The sequence below is a fragment of the Tachypleus tridentatus genome, chromosome 10, assembly GCF_004210375.1.
Source record: "Tachypleus tridentatus isolate NWPU-2018 chromosome 10, ASM421037v1, whole genome shotgun sequence".
In the NCBI taxonomy this organism is placed as follows: domain Eukaryota; kingdom Metazoa; phylum Arthropoda; class Merostomata; order Xiphosura; family Limulidae; genus Tachypleus; species Tachypleus tridentatus.
The window spans coordinates 179481057-179500970 of NC_134834.1; the positions used below are offsets into that span (position 1 = coordinate 179481057).

A 19914-nucleotide genomic window follows, 5' to 3' on the forward strand; every position below is an offset into this window, starting at 1 on the left:
TTCAACCTGCAAAACTTAGTGATTTTTTTGTAAACGTTATCAGAGTAAAGTACTTAACGTGGAAGTATAGTGTAGCTAGTTATTAAAAACAGAAAGTCGTACAGACATAACTAAAGTACAAACTCAATGATAGAAACCCATATTTAATTAATTCATTATTAGATCATTAAAGAGTTCTTGAGTTTTAAATAATCTTTCACAGAAACATTTGTAAAATTTAATAGGATAGAATAAACAAGAATACATCAAACTAGTTCACTGGTAGTGTGTGAAATGTAGCTATTGATTTATTAAATATTCCACGCAGAAAGAAAGGAATTGAAGCCTGATAGTCTAAAGGTGCTATATAATTAATTCTTACACAGAGATGTAGTTTTTTGTCGTAATTTCAATTAGAAATTAACAACTCGTGGGATTGGCTCTTCACCGAAGCCTGCTGGTGCAGAAGGTCGTTTGTTTTAGGCCGCAGTAACTTCTGGAAAGATCAACAGAAAAATATAACTGTTTTAAGCGTATAGCCTATCTGTGCTATGCTATGCAGGTATAAAACCCTGAAATTTTGCGTAATAAGTTTTCACGTTTAGACCTGAGCCTCTAAAGAATATAAATAAATTAAATAAAAACTACCTTTAAATCAAAAATAAAAATAACAAAACGACAAACTTAGGTAATATCAAGTAATAACATATCTTTATACATGGATATATGTTGTTTATTGGAGAAGAATATCAAGTAATTAGAGTTAAAAAGTAACATGAAATTCATGGAAATATAAATTACAATCTGAATCTGGAAGAAGTAAGTGTGCATCATGTGATTATATTTTATTGTCCACAATGAATCCAGTCAAGTTAGCCTGGCATAGTCAGGGCGCTTGAGTTGTAATCTGAGAGTCGCGGGTTCGAATTTCCATTATACCAAACATGTTCACCTTTTCAGCCTTGGGGGCGTAATAATGCGCGGTGAATCCCACTATTCTTTGGTAAAAGGGTAGCCCAAGAGTTGGCGGTGGGTGGTGATGACTACCTACCTTCCCTTTAGTCTTAAACCGCTAAATTAGGGACGGCTAGAGCAGATACCCCACGAGTAGCTTTGCGCTAAATTCAAACAAATAGTCAAGTTTTAGTCCACCTCATTTTCAACAACTGAAGTTTATGTTCTTTTCTTTATTTATATTTTCACAATGGAAAACCTAGTAACCCTGCGCTCATCGAAAACCTAATAACCCTGCGCTCATCTTCGCGTTAAAAGCTGATTTTCGTACTTTAATGGCAAGAGATTCTAATTCTAGCCTTCTAAGTAGGAGTTCTTCCTGACACAGTAGAAATTGAAGGAAGGTATGACATCATATTCGTTTAAATACTGTTTGATAATGCTGTTGATGCTGTAGATTACATGTTCTTTTATTCGATTTCAAAGCTTTCTGTTTGGTGACCTAAAACATCTACGATTGCATCTCAGGCACGTGAAATGATATACTACTAGTGAGATATTCAGTGATTGTTGTTTGTGTTTAAAACTGAAGAGCTCTTTTAACTCAGACTGTATTCTGAAGACACGTTGTAATTGAAATTATGGATATAAGTGTTTGATGATCCATAAAATAGTGCTCAAGGAGGGTAAAATTAAAGTAATAGTTTTCTTCGGAATATCTAACATAACAACAGATCTGGTGTTTAGTTTTCAATTTTTGTTTGCTTATAGATAAGTACAAAGCTACACAAAGGGTTATCTGGGATCCGCTTGCTATGGGTGTTGAAACCCAATTTCTAGCGTAATAAGTCTTCAGAGATACCACTTTGGCACTGAGGGTAGCTTTAGTGTTTGTATAAATTATTCTCTTTAGAAACAATAACGAAAAACAATTCATTTTAAATATTTGTTTAATGTTCTCACTTCATACTTTAAGAATGTTTTCGATTTTCTGATATTTTTGTTATTCTGTATAGCTAGGTTTTAATCAGATTTTCTTTGAAGATTGAAGCCTTCAAAATGTAAATAAGGTCTCATGTAAGTGAATTTATGTTACCCTTTGTGTTTGTCTTGAGCTATTGACAAATTCAAAATATCCTTGATAGAATACTCGTCATGTGCAAACTTTCCCAAACAGAATAAAACAATCTTGCTAATCGTTGATTACAGGTATGCGTACATCTGAAATAATTTATAAAGTCAGACACATCTGTTTGTGAATTAAGGGAATCGGTATAAAACCTCACACTTTGAACATGTTGGTTGTTGTTTATATACACATTTGTTTAGTTATGACGCAGTCTTTGTTTAATAGGCCCGGCATGGCCAAGCGCATTAAGGCGTGCGACTCGTAACCCGAGGGTCGCGGGTTCGCATCCCCGTCGCGCCAAATATGCTCGCACTTTCAGCCGTGGAGGCGTTATAATGTGACGGTCAATTCCACTATTCTTTGGTAAAAGCGTAGCCCAAGAGTTGGCGGTGGGTGGTGATGACTAGATGCCTTCCCTCTAGTCTTACACTGCAAAATTAGGGACGGCTAGCAGAGATAGTCCTCGATTAGTTTTGTGCGAAATTCAAAAACAAACAATTGTTTTATAATTTTAAAAAGGTACATTGTGAGTTCGGCCTCCGTGATTGCTATGGGTTCACTTCTAATTTCTACAACCTTATCCGTATTATTCAGAACAGCTATCATTTTGTTGGTCCCCTTATGGAACATTAGTGAGTTTATGGATTTCCCCGCGGTAAATACGGCGGTTATTTCAATGTGGATTTGCTGTAAAACAAACATGCCATTTTATCGACGTTATTTACTTTATTTAAAATCATTGCGCCACTACCTGTATCCTATTCAGTTATTTTTGTGATTTGACAATATTATTTTTCAAATTTTCGAAACCTGGGTTCTGTCCTTGTTTAAATAGCTGTTTTATTTTCTAGGTCTTGTAGCATCTCAAGAGCACACCTATGATTGAGGTTATGCAAAATAGTCAAAGATTTAATTAACACTTAATAGTACAGCATTATTATTGAGGTTATGGAAAGTAGTCAAAGATTTAATTAACACTTGATAGTACAGTATTATCATTATTGAGACTATGCAAAGTAGTCAAAGGTTAAATTAACCATTGACAGTACAGTATTATTATTGAGGTTATGTGAAATAGTCAAATGTCATATTTTTATCGAGCTGTTGTGATGTAGTAAGATGTTGATGGTATCATTAACCTTTCAAGATTTTAGAAGAAACTTTTGTGGGAATTTTAACGTGTTGTCTTACATTGATTTGGGTGCTATGGTAATCTAGTTTTACACTAATAACTTCCAATGGTGCAATTTCTCCAGTAATTTGTTTTGACATTATTAACTTCTTTTGGTGTCCTGTATACAATACTTCTTTTCACTCCACTAATTTTTATTGTTTCTGCTGTAGTTTCTTTCCACGATTTTAACTCATATAAGCTCTGTTTTCGTACTAATACTTTCTTTCACTATTAACTTCCATTGGTGCTGTTTATGAAATAACCTCTCTTCACTCTGTTAGCATATTTTGATACTGTTTCTTTTTTTAGGATAGAGTTTTAGGTACATCAGCATTAACCTTTCTATACAAATCTAAACTACTATTTATATCAGTGCCAAGATTCCTCCCTGATTTTGTTACTCTGTCGGAACGCAAAACAGTAACTCCAATTATTTGAAATACACCAAATGTCCACGAGGGCTAAAGCAACAGGTTAGAGAATCCTAGGGCTTAGACAGAGCCGCTCCTAAATTCCAACTGATACAGTAAAGGGAAGACAATTACTCAACACTACCCACCGCCAACGCTTGGGATACTCTTTAATCCAGTAATGCAACTACAGCCTCAAAGAACAGAACAAAGAGTTACAGAATGTGTGGATTCACAATCTGGGCAGGTAAGGACACACAAAGTTCTACCAACCTGGCTTTGAACAAACCTTTTTATGGGCCAACTTTCTTTTAATGTAGCGGGGTTGGGGATATTTTTGTTTCTCATGTACTACCCGGTTCATCGCCTTCAGTTTGGTTTTTATTATAGTTTTGTAGTCTCACTAGTGATATACAAATATACATGTGTGTTTGTGCAGTGTTAGAAACTTTGGCTAGTCACTCTAGATAACTTTATAACTTTAACAAAAATGACACTTTTCAAATTGCTCTTGACAAAAGCAATATTTGTTGCACAATGAACGTCAGACCTGCAGACTTCACCATAAGAATTTTGCATCCATCTTGCACACCTAGAAGTGACGCAATTGGTACATAATAAACAACGAGGCGATCGAGTGATTATTAAATGTAAACTGAGAAGTAAATATTACAGAAAGAAACGATATTGTCATTTGAATGTGAAGTCATTTATATGTAGAACCATCTTAATCGTATTTTTATAGTCATTGACAAAAGAGTGACAATGATGAATCATTGCATGAACTATGACTTACACATGAATAAATAATTACCTTTTTTTTTATTTCAATTCTATTACTAGTGATTAGGCATGACAACGCATAGGTTTTAGTCTTGAATCTATAGACTAAGCTTACCCAGTTTGAACAAATAAAGCCATTTATATCTATTCAACTAGTATATTAGAAGTGAGTAATATTGGGAAAACAGTGTTACCTGGACGAATTCATATGCTAGCCAAAGGACATCAAACCTGCAGGTACAAATACTCTTCAGTTGGGTTGAACACTAGGTGGTTTTTTTTGGAGTTACTAGTGAAAAAACAACACTGTAAATAAAACAAATCGTTATGAGCTTTTGTTTTGTACAAATTCTTTTCAACACGTTGGTGTGTCCCCTTCAGTCTAATGTTGTCTTCTGGCAGGAAATTGGAAAACAGCGCCTTTGTTAATGACAGAATAGATCAGGAAACTGTTTAGCTTAAAGTGAGATTTGGAAATATTGAAACTATTCAGGCTTTTGATTCAAGCAACTTTCAACGATTCTTCTGTTTATGTAATTATTGTGTTGTTATAACATTGTCGCTGATTTTTAATCGATTTGATGGCCAGAATATCTGATATGAAGAAAAAAATCATTGTTTGTATTTCCGTATTTAATATCCTTTATTAGCGGAGGCATTGCAGTTCATAGTGTGGTTCGGAGTCTTTCTTTTCCAAGTACAAACCTTTAGCTCATAGCCCCTATTTCTTGACCGATTTGAGACCTAATTGCGACAGGGAATATTGAGGATTCCATCTTGTTTACTTTCAGAAACTCTCGTGTCCACACATCTTCCTGTTTCACCTACGTAACTTTTCTAACAGGATTGATATAGTATAATATAAATGTTTTTTTTAATGTTCAAATGTTGTTCTATTTGAGGTTATCTTGTCTTTAATGGTTATTTGGATATAATTCTAAAAGTATCATTCTTAACATTTTCTCTATAAACTCAAAGTTGCAGCCAATATGAAGTGATTTCTTATCGTCATCAGTTCATCGTTCTCTGTCTTAGTGGAAGAAGGTTTTCTTATTGTAAGATGACAGTTTGCAATGAAACGTTGTGGAAAATGGAGTTCTTTGAAGATAGATGAGATATATTTAATATCATGTTCAAGCGTTTAGCTGGACTTGGTAAAGGGGTGTCTCATACAAGCATGTTAACATTTTCATTTAGTTTTACCTCTACCCATTAATCTACGTTTATCTGCTATCTTTATTCAACTGTATACGATTTGGGGCAATTTTACCGAGGTTCGAAAGTTTGGGGAAGAAACTGATATAAATATTTGAAATATTATCACCTAAACACAGGAACCAAGGAACAAGAAAATCTAGTTGATACTCTGTTGTGTGTGTGTCTTTAAGAATAAAATACAATTAATATTAATCTTCATAGTATCACGACGCTATACGACAAAAAAAAACGTGCTTAAAAAACACAAGCACTTTTGATCCAAAGTGAAGGGAATTACACTAAATATGTTTTTCATTTTCTTGCAGATAAAGTTTAATAAAATTATGATATTTGTGTACAAGTTGAGGCGTAATTATGTATAACAAGATATTTCCTGATTTTAACGGAATCTGGATATCCTGTTTCTGCATGTGTACAAATGTAAGTGATAGGCAAGTGCTGTTTCTAGTGGAATGTGTTCCATACACGTACCTTGGTACGTACAAGTCGTTTCCTCACTGTAATATGCGCTTCACTGACGTAATTAGCGAATTTGATGGTGATGATGAGATTTCTCTGCTGCTACCTACAAGGTTAATGTAGGCATATCAGCATGATATCCTGCAGGGTTAGTCTATACGTACCACAGGCTACATGAAGGTTCAGTTTAGAAATACCACCATGCTACCTTACAGGGTCAGTCTAGACCTACCACCATAATACTTTCCATGATCAGTTTAGACATATTACCATGCTACCTTGCAGGGTTAGATTAGCTATACTGCCATGCTACCTTACAGAGTCAGTCTATACGTACCGTGATGCTACCTGCAGGGTCAGTCTTGACATATCATAATTGTTATCCATCTGTAAACACATGGACAAAACATGAGAGTTATAAATACTTACATTTATATGTTGATAGCAGTAAGATACCCACATATCTGCTCCAGTTTTGGTATCAACTTGTTTATTAATAGCTTTAATTTTCAGCTGTAGTTTCGTCTTCGCTGAACCGAATATTTTGAAATCTTTTCTTTCTTTAAACGTTTCATAGTATTCTTTAATATCGTAGTTAATTATGTTGTATTTATCTTTGTTTTGGTTTTCGAACGTTCTTTGATACGCTTGTGAAGGTATGGAAGTGCGGACTAGTGTACAGGTTTCCACAACTTGACTACTGGTATTAATAGATGACGTTCGATCGCAAAATTGTAGGAATTTTAATCTAGAAAACAAAATCGTTCTGTAATTTTCTTATGCAAATCAGTTTGACTTATGGATTTGTTTTCTTAATTACATATCTCAGTTGATTTTTAATTTTTAGTGCATTTAAATCCATAAAGATCAAATTGACAATATTCTAATTATCCTCGCGTGAAGAAAGTCTAAATATTGATGTGAAACTGGTGATTACGTAAGTGTTAATACTTGTATGAATAATGGGCGTGTCATTCACTCGTGTAGGAATGCGTAAACAACTAAAAGATCGTTTTGATGAGATAATAAAAAAAAAACCAACAAAAAGGCGTGTACGACAAATTGTAGTCAAATACCCAAAATATATATGTAAGTGATGTGTAACGATAAAAACTCTTTTTTATTGTCCCGATTTTACCATTAGAAAAAAAAAATCTCGGTTTGAAGAGAGCGAGAAGCTGTGTTAGAGGCATTTGACATTTTAGTGAAACAAAAATAGTACAAATTAGAGATAATATTAATACGATTAGTAAAGCCTTGTAATGAAAGAACTTGAAAGCGTTCACGCACGACACAGATGGGATAGATCTTCAATATTAACTGTAATACATAAGGAAAAAAAAGACAATGAGCTAGTTTTAGTCGAAATTTTAAAAAGGTTAAAGACATTTTCTCGGACGAAAATAAACACGATGTTTTTTTTTATTTCAGTTGTTACGTTTCCATGAAGCCTGGGGCTCGAGGGCTCCAGAAGAATGTTCTATTCCTTGGTTAATTTCCTGATTTATATAAAAGGCGAGAGCATCGGCTAGAAGAGCCATCGAATCATCACCAAGTGATTCAAGACTTGTCTGAAACAGTACAAGAGCTATCCAAGTCTCCGAGATGTACCTACAGGTAAGCCTTATGTTCTGTACTTTAAACGTCGAACCTCAAAATCTCACACGGTCTTGAAGGAAAACGTTTCAGTTTGTTTGTTTTGAATTTTGTGCAAAGCTTCACGCCTGGCATGGCCTGGCGCGTTAAAGCGTGCGCTTTGTAATCTGAGGGTCGCGGGTTCGCGCCCAAGTCGCGCCAAACATGCTCGCCCTCCCAGTCGTGGGGGCGTTATAATGAGCGGTCAATCCCACTTTTCGTTGGTAAAAGAGTAGCCCAAGGGTTGGCGGAGGGTGGTGATGACTAGCTGCCTTCCCTCTAGTCTTACACTGCTAAATTAGGGACGGCTAGCACAGATAGCCCTCGAGTAGCTTTGTGCGAAATTCCAAAAAAACAAACAAACAGCAAATCTTTACGAGGACTATCTGCGCTAGCCGTCCGTATTTTAGCAGTGTAAGGCTAGAGGGAAGGCAGCTAGTCATCCCCACCCACCGCCAATTCTTGGACTACTCTTTTACCAACGAATAGTAGAATTGACCGTCACATTATAACTCTAGCGGCTGAAAGGTCGAGCACGTTTGGTGCGACGGGTATTCGAACCTGCGACCCTCAGATTACGAGTCGTTTGCCTTAACCATCTGGCCAGAAAACGTTTTAGAGGAAACATTTGTTTGTAATGAAAGTAGTGAAAAAATATTTGTAATGAAGTTACTGGTAAGAAAATACTTGATGAAATACCACAACCAGTTATAGAAACGCTGTTTAGGTTTGCTGTTTTCTCATATCGAAATGTAATAATTTGTTATTCATTTCCAGTTGTAGAAAAAAATACAACAGTTACTATTTTTACTGAGTTCAGCTTTCTCTATTAAACGTTCTGTTAACTGTGAGAAATAATCATTTTAAAATATATAATTGTAATTTTAAATGACGTTGTCAGTGTAACATAACAATTTAAGTATTTAAGACTTAGATGATGTGGTGTCAGTCGTTCTTGTCGTTACTTGGCTATTCGATCACCTAATTTAGATTATAACTCAGGCTATTAATCAAGATAAAAACATAAAAGTTAAGCAGTCGATTCAGTTAGTGGAAAACGGATATTAGAAGGCCCGGCATATCTAGATGGTTAAGGCACTCGACTGTAACCTGAGGATCGAGGGTTCGAATTCCCTTCACACCAAATATGTTCGCTCTTTCAGCGGTGGGGGTGTTATAATGTGACAGTCAATCCTATTATTCGTTGTTAAAAGAGTAGCTAAAGAGTTGGTGGTAGGTAGTGATGACTAGCTGCCTTCCCCTAGTCTTATATGGCAAAATTAGGGACGGCTAGCGCAGATAGCCTTCACGTAGCTTTGCTCGAAATTGAAAACAAACCTTATCGTTCAACACGTTACTGCTTCGTAAAATAGGTTTCTAAGAAGCTGAAATTTTCGTACTAGGATACTGAAAATTTATTTGTCATCAACGCAAGTCAATTTAAGAAAATTGTTGGCAGATTTAGATTTGTTTTCTAATTCCTATCTTCTTAGCGTTGCATAAAAGAACCTTAAAACCCGTATTTTTTGTCACTCGATATCACGGTCTTGTTCCTTGAATAAATAACACTTACAAAACGCAGGCTGTTATCATAACTTTTTTCCTAAACAATCCATTGGTGAAGAACTCGTGTGTCACGCAGTCATTAAACAAAAGGGAGTTAGAAGTTCTCTAATATGAAAATACTGAATAAAAGGTTTTCGTTTTACCATCACATATCTTTGTTAACAAGTGTTGTATGAAAAAAAAAGAGGTCGCTTTTACCTTAACTGTGTGAACCAAATGGGATACAGACTGATGATAGAACATTTATTTTACTTTTACAGAAAACTGGCGTCACACTCCTTCTTCTCTCAGCAGCAGCAAGTCTTGTGTTAGGCGGAGGGTATGGTGGAGGATACGGAGGAGGTTATGGAGGCTACGGTGGAGGATACGGAGGTGGTTATGGAGGCTACGGTGGAGGAGGATACGGTTATGGAGGGTTGTATGGAATTTTGTGTAATTATCCAACCCATGTTTCCGTAAGGACCCATGGCAGTTATGGAGGAGGTCTTATTGGTGGACATGGAGGAGGCTATGGGGGAGGCTATGGAGGCGGTTATGGGGGCGGCTATGGAGGTGGCTATGGAGGTGGTCATGGAGGAGGCTATGGAGTTAATGTACCAATTTTTGCCGTTATTGGATCTAGTAGGCACTTCGGAGGTTATGGAGGAGGCTATGGTGGAGGTTATGGAGGAGGTTATGGTGGAGGTTATGGAGGAGGTTATGGTGGAGGTTATGGAGGAGGCTATGGCGGAGGTTATGGGAGGTTATGGCCATCACTGATAGTAATATTCGTAGTTTCGAATATGGCGTGTAAATACCAATTTTTCAACGTGAAGAATGTCTCACGTTTGTAAAGTCCTAACTACAAAAATGTTCATGAAATAAATAATAACCATCTTGGAGATGTCGATTTCATTAAACTATCAAGTTTGCTTTGTTAATTTCTTTTATATACTAAATATTAATAGTTCCATAAAGGAACAGCATGTACAATACGAATGTATAATAACCATTTTTCAAGGTTTATAGAATTTTTGTGATCTCTGTATATTGTATGATACTCAAATAACTGACATTGAAGAATAAAACTGTTTCAACCTGCAAAACTTAGTGATTTTTTTGTAAACGTTATCACAGTAAAGTACTTAACGTGGAAGTATAGTGTAGCTAGTTATTAAAAACAGAAAGTCGTACAGACATAACTAAAGTACAAACTCAATGATAGAAACCCATATTTCATTAATTCATTATTAGATCATTAAAGAGTTCTTGAGTTTTAAATAATCTTTCACAGAAACATTTGTAAAATTTAATAGGATAGAATAAACAAGAATACATCAAACTAGTTCACTGGTAGTGTGTGAAATGTAGCTATTGATTTATTAAATATTCCACGCAGAAAGAAAGGAATTGAAGCCTGATATGTCTAAAGGTGCTATATAATTAATTCTTACACAGAGATGTAGTTTTTTGTCGTAATTTCAATTAGAAATTAACAACTCGTGGGATTGGCTCTTCACCGAAGCCTGCTGGTGCAGAAGGTCGTTTGTTTTAGGCCGCAGTAACTTCTGGAAAGAACAACAGAAAAATATAACTGTTTTAAGCGTATAGCCTATCTGTGCTATGCTATGCAGGTATAAAACAATGAAATTTTGCGTAATAAGTTTTCAAGTTTAGACCTGAGCCTCTAAAGAATATAAATAAATTAAATAAAGACTACCTTTAAATCAAAAATAAAAATAACAAAACGACAAACTTAGGTAATATCAAGTAATAACATATCTTTATACATGGATATATGTTGTTTATTGGAGAAGAATATCAAGTAATAACATATCTTTATACATGGATATATGTTGTTTATTGGAGAAGAATATCAAGTAATAACATATCTTTATACATGGATATATGTTGTTTATTGGAGAAGAATATTAAGTAATTAGAGTTAAAAAGTAACATGAAATTCATGGAAATATAAATTACAATCTGAATCTGGAAGTTAAACAGTCAATTAATAATTACAATATAAAATACATTCAGTGAATTGAGATTTTCAATCTGTTTGTTTGTTTGGAATTTCGCACAAAGCTACTCGAGGGCTATCTGTGCTAGCCGTTCCTAATTTAGCAGTGTAAGACTAGAGGGAAGGCAGCTAGTCATCACCACCCACCGCCAACTCTTGGGCTACTCTTTTACCAATGAATAGTGGGATTGACCGTCACATTATAACAACCTCACGGCTGGGAGGGTGAGCATGTTTGGCGCGACGCAGATGCGAACCCGCGACCCTCAGATTATGAGTCGCCTGCCTTCACATGCTTGGCCATGCCGGGTCGGTAAAGATACTTATATTATTCTCTTGTATTTGGCAGATTACTTTATACAGCATGTAAAAAACATCAGAAGAAACAGCAAAATTAATTGTCGTTAAAATAGTTTTTAATGCTTATGGTATAAATAGATATGTTTAAAAAAACTTGGTTTGCATTCCTTTAGAACTTCTAAGTAATACATGACCAGCCGAAAAGTTGCTAACGTTTCGTAAGGTCTGAATAAAACAACATATGAATCAAGATTTACATGTAGTTATACTATAGTTATAGAAAAATGTTTAGAAGTGAGTAGTTTTTCGAGATTTGCCACTGTAATGTAAGTCATTTTCACGTATCAGCCCCCAAATATATTCTCCCATCATGTTTTCGTTATACACTCCTTGATAGCGGCGTTCAAACTTCAGTATGTCTTGGTGGGAGCGCTCGCCTTGCTCCTCTGAGTATGCTCCCATGTTCTCCTTGAATTTATCAAGAAGAGCATCAAGGATATGGATTTTCAGATACATTCTGTAGCTTATTTTGCCGTAGTTCTTTACCAGAACCTCAACCAATTCTACGTGATTTTCGGCCTTGTGATTGCCCAAGAAGCTCCGAACCACTGCGACAAAGCTGCCTCAAACTATTTTTACTTCCTACTGAGCTTCTTGTGGAATTCTGTGCACTCCAGAATCTTCTTTATTTGTGGTCCAACGAAGACACCAGTTTTGATATTTGCCTCAGACAGCTTAGGGAAGAAGTCTCGAAGGTACTTGAAGGCTGCAGACTCCTTATCAAGAAGTCCAGATACATGATAGCAGATGCATTCTTGCCAGCCCGATGTTTGGAAGGATCCACCATACAGAGTAGCAATTTCTTGAATGATCAGTGGGTTCACGCCAAATTCTTGGAATAGCAAACTGTTGTTATGAAGAATGAATTTATTTCATCCACAACTAATGTGTAAGAGGTTCATGCAAAATATCTTATATGTGATATTTTTTCTATACTATTGGAAACTAAAATAAATTGAAAGATATTTAGATTTTAAAAGGTCTAAAATTTGTATAATATAAAATCTTACTATTAAAGCAAGAAAAAATGTCCATCTTACCTTCTAGAGTTTTTTTGTAGTGCTCGTAGGTAAAATGAGGTGCCCAGGGTTTGTCTTGATCCCCGACAGGTATGTCGAAATATGCCATGTAGGCTTCACATATTGTGGCAGGTGTTGTCACAGTGTACTTTGTCACTCTTGTCTTAATAAATTTGACACATACATAGCAGAATGCGCCTGGAGAACATTTGCAGTTTCTTGATACCATCTTTCATAAAATCAGATAGGTTTATTTATATATTTATTTAGGCAGCTAGAACTAAACTGAAGTGGTGAATGGTGAGCCCCTGTATATATATTACTATGGAAAGTTCTAGAAAATTCTAAAAGGTTCTTGAAAATTTTGTAAGTTCGAGAAAATTCTCTATCAGCTACTCAGCACAGAATCTACCTGGAATGTTCTGGAAAATGGGCAAATTTGAAAATCTCATTACCCAGGTCACAAAAGCAAAGTTTGAAGAGAAAAATAGGTCTTTTCCATTTACTGTAGGCAAAAGTAATTGGGAAATAACGCTTTCTGCCCAGGAACAAGAAAAAGTAAAAATGTTGTTACATAGCGTAATCTATGAAAATGTCTTTCAAACCCAGTTCAACAATACTGTTAATTGGAAATCAACGCAGGTCAACAATGCTGTTAACTGGAAATAAACACAGGTCAACAATACTGTTAATTGGAAATAAAAACAAGTCAACAATACTGTTAATTGGAAATAAACACAAGCCAACAATACTTTTAACTGGAAATAAACACAGGTCCACAATACTCTTAACTGAAAATAAACGCAGGTCAACAATACTGTTAAGTGGAAATAGTTCAACGTTTAATTGTTAGTCTTATAGCATTAAAGTTAAGAACACATAGATTGTCAAGACTTATGCACCACTTCTGAGCTAAATTTAGAAACCGGGTTTTGATACCCATGGTAGGTAGAGCACAGATAGCCCATTGTGTAGCTTTGCGCTTAACTAAAATGAAAGAAACAAATAGAGCTGAATACAAAATTTCAACCGCAACTGTTTGATTTAGTGAAAACATATTTGATTGTAATCTGTAGCTGCAAGGTTTAATATTGGCTACATAAATATACTGTAAAAAGTGACAATACAGTTTTTTCATTTAGAACATAGTTTAACTTCTTACTCTAAAACAAACGATAATTATAATTCATTTCACTTGCTGTCGTAATATTTGTCTAGTACCATACAGAGATTCGTTATTTATAATTGAGGTTCAAGCGAGCAGACCATATCTAGACTTGTTATTTATGATTGAAGTCTAAACGTTTATACTTATTTGTATTAATGTACTTATATTTTTGCTGATTTATCATGTTATTCTTTTTAGTTAGTTAATTATGGGTTGTTTTCGATATTCAGGACAGTGTTAGAGTGAATATAAGCATTATTATTATTAGTTTCTCGGTTAAACACACTCATATGTTGTTTCTTTGGAAACTAAATTTAATCAAGAATATTTCTTTATAATCAAAACAGTATTTATTCACCTGTGTACCATTATTCTTGGACAGATGAATTTGTGGAATTTTGTAAACTAAAAGCTGGAACAACAGCACCTATAAACAAAATTACTTTCGTACAAAAGTAATGCTGACGCATTCCAAGTGTCAGATTCAGAAGAATGGATAATACAGAGGATATATACGTGTTACCCCAGATATCCGGCATTTTCTAGGTTAAAAGTGCAGTGACATTTCATGTGGATGCGAGGGTTCCTGCTTCCGTTCACTTTTCGTTACGTGATTTAATTAACTTCAATGTCTGTGTAAATTCATGGTTTTACTTGACGATCTCACGTGACGAAACGTAATCCAATAAAATGCATTAATGATGTAAGATTTGATACACGTCAACGTACTGTTTTATTAGGTGTATTATTCCTCTTAGATCGTGCTCTTAGTTACTTGACAAATTTGATGACAACTAGCCCTCTGTAGATAAGCGACGTTTCCGAGTGAAGGACATAACTCTGAAAAGCCTATACGTTATTCATGTACACACGCACACACACGACGACGAGAAATAAGTGGTTAGGTTTACTAACCTGCCTTAAATTCAAAGCAATGGGCATTGTTTTATTGGAATATTAAGTGGTATAGATACTGCCCTATTTCAAGTACAATGAACTAGTTCTTTTCTGTAACTCGTACAATGGACAATACTCGGTTTCCAGTTCCAGAAAATTCGTGTTCTGAATGGGTGTTAGCTGTCAACCAGATCAATTAGAGGAAGACAAATTAGTTCACTATAGAACCACAGAGGGACTCTATTTAGTCCGCTGTTGGAACAATTAATATGATTATAATAAAACGTTCGATATGAAATACAGAAGCTCTGTTGTACAACCAAGGTTGTTTCTTATACTTGAAGGTGTTAAATGTATAAACTAATAAAATTAGCTTAAAAGTATTTAATATTGAAGAAGCGGGTGATTAATCATATATCTACTAGACTACAAGTTTTACGAACGTGGTACGTGTTTTGTAGAAGGGGTAAGAATGTCTTTTGTATGACAGCATGACTATTCTGAAGTTTGGTTATGATAGATATGGGGATAAGAATATTCTCTTACCAAGCCTCTACTTCAAAAATTCTACACACAAAGTGGTTAGGGTGTTCGAACCGTAATCTGAAGGCCGCGGGTTTGAATCCATATTACATTAAACATGCTTGCCATTTTAGCCGTGAGGGCGTTATAATGTGACGATCAATCCCACTATTCATTGGTAAAAGAGAAGCCCAAGAGTTGGTGGTGGGTGGTGATGACTAGCTACCTTTCCCCTGGTCTTACACTATTAAATTAGGGATGGCTAGAGCAGATAGCCTTCCTGTAGCTTTGCGCGAAATTCTAAAACAAACAAAGATAGGAATATCCAGTTGTCATTTTTCATGTTTACCATTGTATAAAATTATTAATTTGGGATAAAAGTCACAAATTTTAGGAACTGAAACAATGAGTTTCTATATAAGAATAATATCATTCACTGTATCTCTTTGCTATTAAATGCCTTTCATTTCTATACATTCAACAGTAAATCAGGGTTGACTTATAGTATTCAAACATTAATTATGTAAAAACAATTAACAGATAATTATAATATATTGTACTATTATATTTTGGCTGTTACGGCGCAAAATCTTCTGTTACGAAATAGTGTCAAGGGCCCTCAGTTTGTGTTGGAGAAATCTTATATATATTTCGGTTAGTGGCGTGAATCCAAGCGCTCGAATATCTCGTTTGAAAAGCTACGCACGGAGTCGAACTCAACATCCACTTTTGAAATGACAGAAGAACAGACGTGGATAATATTGATGCCAAATTGTATTCCTACACTAAACTGTTAGGATTTAATCTTACTATCATTTACATTTTAAAATGTGACATAATTTACAGAATGAAAATGTAAATTTACCCTATGTTGTGACGTTGTTGAGGGACTCTTGGCATGACTGAAACGTTTAATGATTACCTTTAGCGGTAGGTTGTATAAGTACTTCAGAGGTTTGACTCTGAGTTAAACCAAAAGTGCAACACAATTAACCTTTTTAAAAGTCCATGAAAAATGTTAAATTTATCGATTAGCCTAAACTTTTCCCGTCAAGAGACAGACGCTTTTTCTTATCAAACGTATGATCTAAAATGCAAATATCTAGTTATTCAGAATAATCTATATCACGAACCACGATAATGATTCATAATAGGGATCGCTTACATTATTTTCTCAATAGCAGAAACACCTGGGTTAAAGATTATGCTAGAACTCTGTGCCTCAGGTATACCATAATAAAGTGTTCTGTTGTGCTGCAATTTTATGCCATTAAGCAATTTATAGTATGTGTAGCTCTGGCATATATATAGCCGAAAGCAGTCCATTAATTAGCGTGTTGAACTATGGATATGCGGGCTCAACGTTCGCGTCCCGCTACCTCAAAAATATACCACTGTGTCATTGAAAGGGCCTTTATGGTCGTAAATGCGTTATAAAGGTGGCGGTTAAACCACACTATACATTCATATAAGAGTAGGCCAAGAGTTAAATTGTGGATACCGTTCATCTGTTACGTTCCCTTTAGTCTGTCGATTTAAAACTATGGATGATCAGCGCAGATTGCTTCTGAATAGTTTTGTGGGATTACCTGAAAATGAATAAACGTACATATATAGGGAGTACACTAGGTAACAGAAAACTGCTTGTCACTTTGTTGTCACGTTAGCCTGAAACGTGAATGGTAATGTATTTAACTTTTGTCTTAAAAAGATCATATGATGTTTAAGATAATTTCTTAAAGCCTATTGTGATATTATATTAAGATAAAAAACACATGAAATGATGTTTTTTGGCACAGTGAAAGGTATTTTTTTATTATTTACAGAAAATTAGTTTCGGTAATACAGCCACCATCTTCAGGGCTGACCCCCAGCAGCTCAGGGACTAGTCTGAGAGCTCATACCAGTAAAAATTGACTTTTGATACTCGTGGTGAACACAGCACAGATAGTCCATCGTGTAGCTTTGTACTTAACGACAAACAAACAAACATAGATTAATTTTTTTACTCCTACTTTTTACGTGTAAATGGATCTGATCATCAGATATTTTTACTTTACGTTTTAAAGTAGATCTTGATACAATGCGTGATTTTTTGTTGTAATCTATTTATCATTTTTTTTCCACATAAAATCTGTTTTGAGCAAATTATGGTACTATTTTACAGCTGATCTGCAGATTTTACTGCTGTTAAGCAATAAACTACACAACAGGCTTTTTGTGAGTTTCTCACCACTGGTATTGAAAGCCTATTTTTTAACTTATTTCCAAGTTGCAGCTTTATCACTGATTCACTGGATACTGACTGATGTGTAGAGTGGAAAATAATCTAGTTAATTTTCCTTCATAAATATTTAAATTATAATTATATATATAGGGTGTACGTTTTTATTCAATCAAAGAAATATGGTTTTGTTGAACGGGTAGCTCTGCAAACGTTATTACTAGTCCTAAGAGCTTTAAGGCCCGGCATGGCCAGGTGGTTAAGGCACTCGACTCGTAATCTGAGGGTCATGGGTTCGAATTCCTGTCGCACCAAGCATGCTTGCCCTTTCAGTAATGGGGGGCCTTATAATGTGACGATCAATCGCACTGTTCGTTGGTAAAAGAGTGAGTAGCCCAAGAGTTGGCGGTGGGTGGTGATGACTAGCTTCCTTCCCTCTAGTCTTACATTGCTAAATTTTGGATGACTAGCGCAAATAGCACTCGAGTAGCTCTGCGCGAAATTCAAACCAAATCAAAGAACTTTACAGAGTATTCAAGATATATAAAATAAAGATTTTTAGAAGTATATTAATAACTACAGTACATTTGCTAGTTTTGAATGATAAACACAAGACGATGTGTGACATGTACTTCGTTTTTTAATGTCAGGATCGGAATGGACCCCTAGGAGATTGGATTATTTATTAATGAACCATTGTTACCATGAGCTGTTAAGCAAGACGATATGAGGTCGGAATATTTCTCAGTGGTGCGTCGTTCTCATGGGCCGGTTACAGTGGGATGGCGGGACGGAATGTTCCTCTCTCAAGCTAGTCTTCCAACTTAGGGTACAAACTATGTAACCTTATTTTCATATTTTTTTAACTTTTATGCGTCTGGTTAAGACTCGCGCGAAGGTAACCCACAACAGTTTTTAAGTGGTCAGTGGTAGTGACTGGCGATTTGAAATAGGTCTTGTGAGTCAATACACTTTGCTGGTGCTTGATATATAATACTGAGGTAGGCAACTAGCTATCTGTATCTCAGAACGGCTGGTATGGGTATTAACAGTTTTACTATTAAGGCAGAGAATAACGTTTCGACCTTCCTAGGTCATCTTCGAGAACAACTGATCACCTAGTCTGATTAAACTAAACAAATAGACGTATCTCGCCTATAGTTGCAACCCTACAATGCACACCTTGTTTTGTAGAGAGCTCGTATTAGGCTTCTTACAGAACTTTGACTTTCAGGGCTGGCAAGTCGGATTCGAATCTTTATTATACCAATAAAATTGATCGAACTAAAGGCGAAAGATCAAAGTTAGTTTTGAAACTATGAGGGATTTTGGAAAAGACGAGTAGGGTTAGAATCCATTCAATATCCAAAATATTCCTCACACTTTAAGCAATGAATTCAGTTTTTGGATTTTATCACACTTATCTTCAGTTTTCTCCCTATAGAATATAACTTTATACTTTAATGGACATTATTCTAATCACCGCTTTCCAGAGAACTGCAGAAATACGTTCAATAAAATGGAAGCAAATGGTAAACCCATGCTAACACCTTGGTTTTCATGATACACTTGGTTTTAAATATAACTGTTCTGTTGCTATCCTCACTAACCTACTAAAATTACGTTTTTTCAAACCCTTCATTATCTCCACGTCTTTAGAAATTATTTTAATGACCAATTTTATGGTTTCAATATCCAGATGGCACAAAAATTGTTATAAAAATTTTGTCTACAAAATTCTTGTTCTCTAAAGATGTGAACAAACAATCAAGCTATTGATTGGTCTTATTTGGTTATGACTTAATCGGTCAAAATTTCCATTTTATGTCACTTTTTCTTATGTCTTTGTAAAATATTCTCTCTTAACTTTGAGTTGTAAGTAATAGAAAGTTCATATTATTAACATTATTTATATGATCATTCTTATTCTAGAGAATCGTTCTATTACCTTTATTAGATTGTTTAATGAGTAGGTTAGTGAGTTCTGTTTATCTATAAAGTATAGAATAATGTATCTTTATGACCAAATAAACCTGTTGCCCTTCTCCAAATCCACGGTTTCATGGAAAGTAGAGCTTTTATCTTTCTTCTTACAAGTGGAAATATTTGTTCTACAATAGTTCTTATAGTGGCCCGGCATGGCCAAGCGTGTTAAGGCGTACGACTCGTAATCTGAGGGTCGCGGGTTCGCATCTCCATCGCGCCAAACATGCTCGCCCTTTCAGCCATGGGGGCGTTATAATGTGACGGTCAATCCAACTATTCGTTAGTAAAAGAGTAGCCTAAGAGTTGGCGGTGGGTGGTGATGACTAGCTGCCTTCCCTCTAGTCTTACACTGCTAAATTATGGACGGCTAGCGCAGATAACCCTTGAGTAGCTTTGGGCGAAATTCAAAGCAAACAAACAAACAAACAG

General features: G+C 35.4%; 1 protein-coding gene across 1 annotated transcript; it reads left to right on the top strand.

Moving 5' to 3' along the window:
* The first annotated feature begins 7150 nt into the window (after positions 1 to 7150).
* On the top strand, positions 7151 to 17192 carry LOC143228595 (uncharacterized). The gene is made up of 4 exons (XM_076459820.1): positions 7151 to 7195; positions 7538 to 7723; positions 9568 to 10049; positions 17102 to 17192. The coding sequence occupies exons 2-4, from the start codon at positions 7712 to 7714 to the stop codon at positions 17190 to 17192; spliced, it is 585 nt and encodes a 194-aa protein (XP_076315935.1). The 5' UTR covers positions 7151 to 7195; positions 7538 to 7711.
* The last annotated feature ends 2722 nt before the right edge of the window (positions 17193 to 19914 follow it).